Below are 2,614 nucleotides of genomic sequence, written 5' to 3' on the forward strand. Positions count from 1 at the left end.
TTGCTACCATTCACATAAGATCTGTGAAGGTATTTTTTTTATTAAGTTTTCTAATCCTGCCTTGATAAAGGGTGATCATTTTCTTGAATGTATTATCCCAAATACCTGGCTTTCTTCAAGTACGAACAACCACCTTATCTAAAAAGTCTAGTATGGCAGAAACAGATATCAAAGGAAGATTCGTGGAGAGATAATGCTTTGCTTTGTTTATTGATAAATCCACCAAAGACATTTAATAGAGCAACAGAGCAAAATCAGAGGGAAGAACAGCATTTTTGTGGGGATGTTAATGAGCAAGGCATGAAGATGGTGAGACATTTGTAATCAATGTTCCTTAGTCTTCTGCATTTTAAGATTTCAACATCTTCCTAAGCGTCTCAGCCAAATTCGTCTTCCACTGCGACTGAAGAGAAACAGGGAACGAAAACAGGGATAAAAACTAAATTAAAAACACACAGATATATACCCACTATAGTGGCTCACCCAGCCAAAAGACTGTAATAGTCAGCAAGATTACCTGGTATTTTCTGAAAGTGGCAAGTTCCCTATGCTTCCTCCCCCCCCCCCCTAAAACCACCATGCAACTTATCTTTGACAGAAAATGGTTTTAGCGTGAATACCTGAAAGGAAGATAATACATTCCTTTTTTGAAGCCTAGAAATCCAGGGCTTCCTATCCAAAAGCATTCTTCTCCAGTTGCACAGAGTGAAACATGTACTTACATGTAAGCATTGCAGAAAAAACACTTGTTGCTATAAGTCCTGTCATCAGAGCCACAATGGGGTTGATAAATCCGGTTGCAGATGTTTTTTGGGTACCCATCACAATAACGCTATGGGAAAAAGCAAATGAGATATTTCATAGGGTTCCCTTCCCTTCTATTTAAGGTGCAGTTCTGTGGTGGGTTCCTATCGGTTCGGCCCAGTTTGGACGAACCGATAGTGGTTTGGTGGCTTGGGTCACTGGAACCGGCAGCGGCCCAGGCCTGCCTTGTCCCCGAACCAGTTCGCCTGGCAATACCGTAAGTGCCGCCATCTTGTTTTTTGCTTCTGCGCATGCGCAGAGCAATTTTTATTCCAGTGCTCATGCGCGCACAGTACAGCCATGAATGAACTGGAAGTAGTGACTGCTGGAACCCATCTCTTGTGCAGTTCTGATGATAATTTGGATAAACTGAGATAAACTGAATACGAGGTTCTATCCTATCAGCTTTTAATTCTTTCTTCTGCAAAGTTCCTTCCTATTCCAGGTGGTGCTCCTTCTTGCAATATAGACCATTACACAACATCAATGCTGGAAAATGGATCTGGGTTTTGTTAGGAATTACAATTTACAGTTGTTATATTACTGTTATATTAGATCTGCAAAGTTTGCAATAGTCTGCCTAACTATTAAGGTTCCATATGCAAGATGCGCTAAAAGAAACAGCTCTGTAACATTGTTTATGTTTTTTTATAGTTTACATTGTGCAGTGAAAAAGTTTTCAATTGTAAGCCCTTGAAGGGTTTAGGAGGGTAAGCAGCTTGGGAGAATGGATAAAAACAGAATGGCCTGATAGGGGAAGTTGAGAGGAAACTGCCTGAAAAAATTGCTCAGAGTCATATTGTATATGAGCTTACAACATGTTGTCCACAAAGGTGGTGGTGAGGAGGAGGGACAGGCATGGGGTTATTATGCATCCACACTTCTGGGTCTTATCCAAGAACTTCATTTAATAACTAAAATTTAATAACGAAAAGTACTCACCTTTAAATCGATTCTTTGTGCAGCAATATCTGGGGGGGGGGGAGGGAAATCATGCAAAATGTGAGCATTTGAAACAATTCCATATGATCTACTATTTTTTTTATAACAGGTGAATTTCAATTTGTGCTGTCCCTTGCTCCTCCCTCCCTTCCATTAACATCATGGACCAGCTGAAATAAAAACAAAAGATTAACACAAAACTCTAACACAAAATCCGGTGAAAACCAACCATTACAGGTGATAGGGATGTCAATAGGCAGTTCAATATTCTTGATTTCCACAGGAATTCTGCTTATGTACATGGAAGAACCACTTTATTCCAAGAAATGGGAACGCTGCATCAGACCTCTTAGAAACTATGAGTCACAACTGGAAAACCCTGCTTTGAGGGTCTTCTAGTGAAATAGCCAATGCTGCACACTTTTTATTTGCATTCTGTGCGGATTCCCCGAGCAAGAATTAATTCCCACTGAACCAGCCTTGGGGGTATCCGTGGATTATCGTCTATTTTTCTCTTCAGACAAGGGTGTCCTCAAATCTCCCAGAAAAGGAAAAGTTAGAATAGAAAACAGAACTTACCGGAGTACAAGAAGAAGAGCAGGAGAGTGAGCAGCAAAAAGCTTCCTGGCTTCATGATTCCTCACTGAACTTGGTCGAAGTGGAACAGTTGATGCTGAAAGTGAGGCCTCAAAACTTTCCCCTGCCCTTCCAGGCTTTATATGCCTACCCTGACTACTCTGGTGATGAAATCTGTCCTTTCTCTATGCAATTGGATGTGAAATTGGCTGTTGCTGAAGTGGGTGGCAAGTTTGCCAGTTGTGAGCTTCCTTTTACACGATTCTCACAGGATTCAAGAAGCACCCCTCTC

The 2,614-nt window shown here is 41.1% G+C and overlaps 1 protein-coding gene across 1 annotated transcript; it reads right to left on the reverse strand.

Moving 5' to 3' along the window:
- Positions 1-263: 263 nt before the first annotated feature.
- LOC309384660 (ovomucoid-like) lies at positions 264-2,380 on the reverse strand (the record flags this gene model as incomplete). The annotated part of the gene is made up of 4 exons (XM_081938381.1): positions 264-403; positions 723-832; positions 1,747-1,775; positions 2,326-2,380. The coding sequence occupies 4 exons, from the start codon at positions 2,378-2,380 to the stop codon at positions 358-360; spliced, it is 240 nt and encodes a 79-aa protein (XP_081794507.1). The 3' UTR covers positions 264-357.
- Between the last annotated feature and the right edge of the window lie 234 nt (positions 2,381-2,614).

The sequence above is a fragment of the Natrix helvetica genome, assembly GCF_964273705.1.
Source record: "Natrix helvetica genome assembly, chromosome: 1".
NCBI lineage: Eukaryota > Metazoa > Chordata > Lepidosauria > Squamata > Natricidae > Natrix > Natrix helvetica.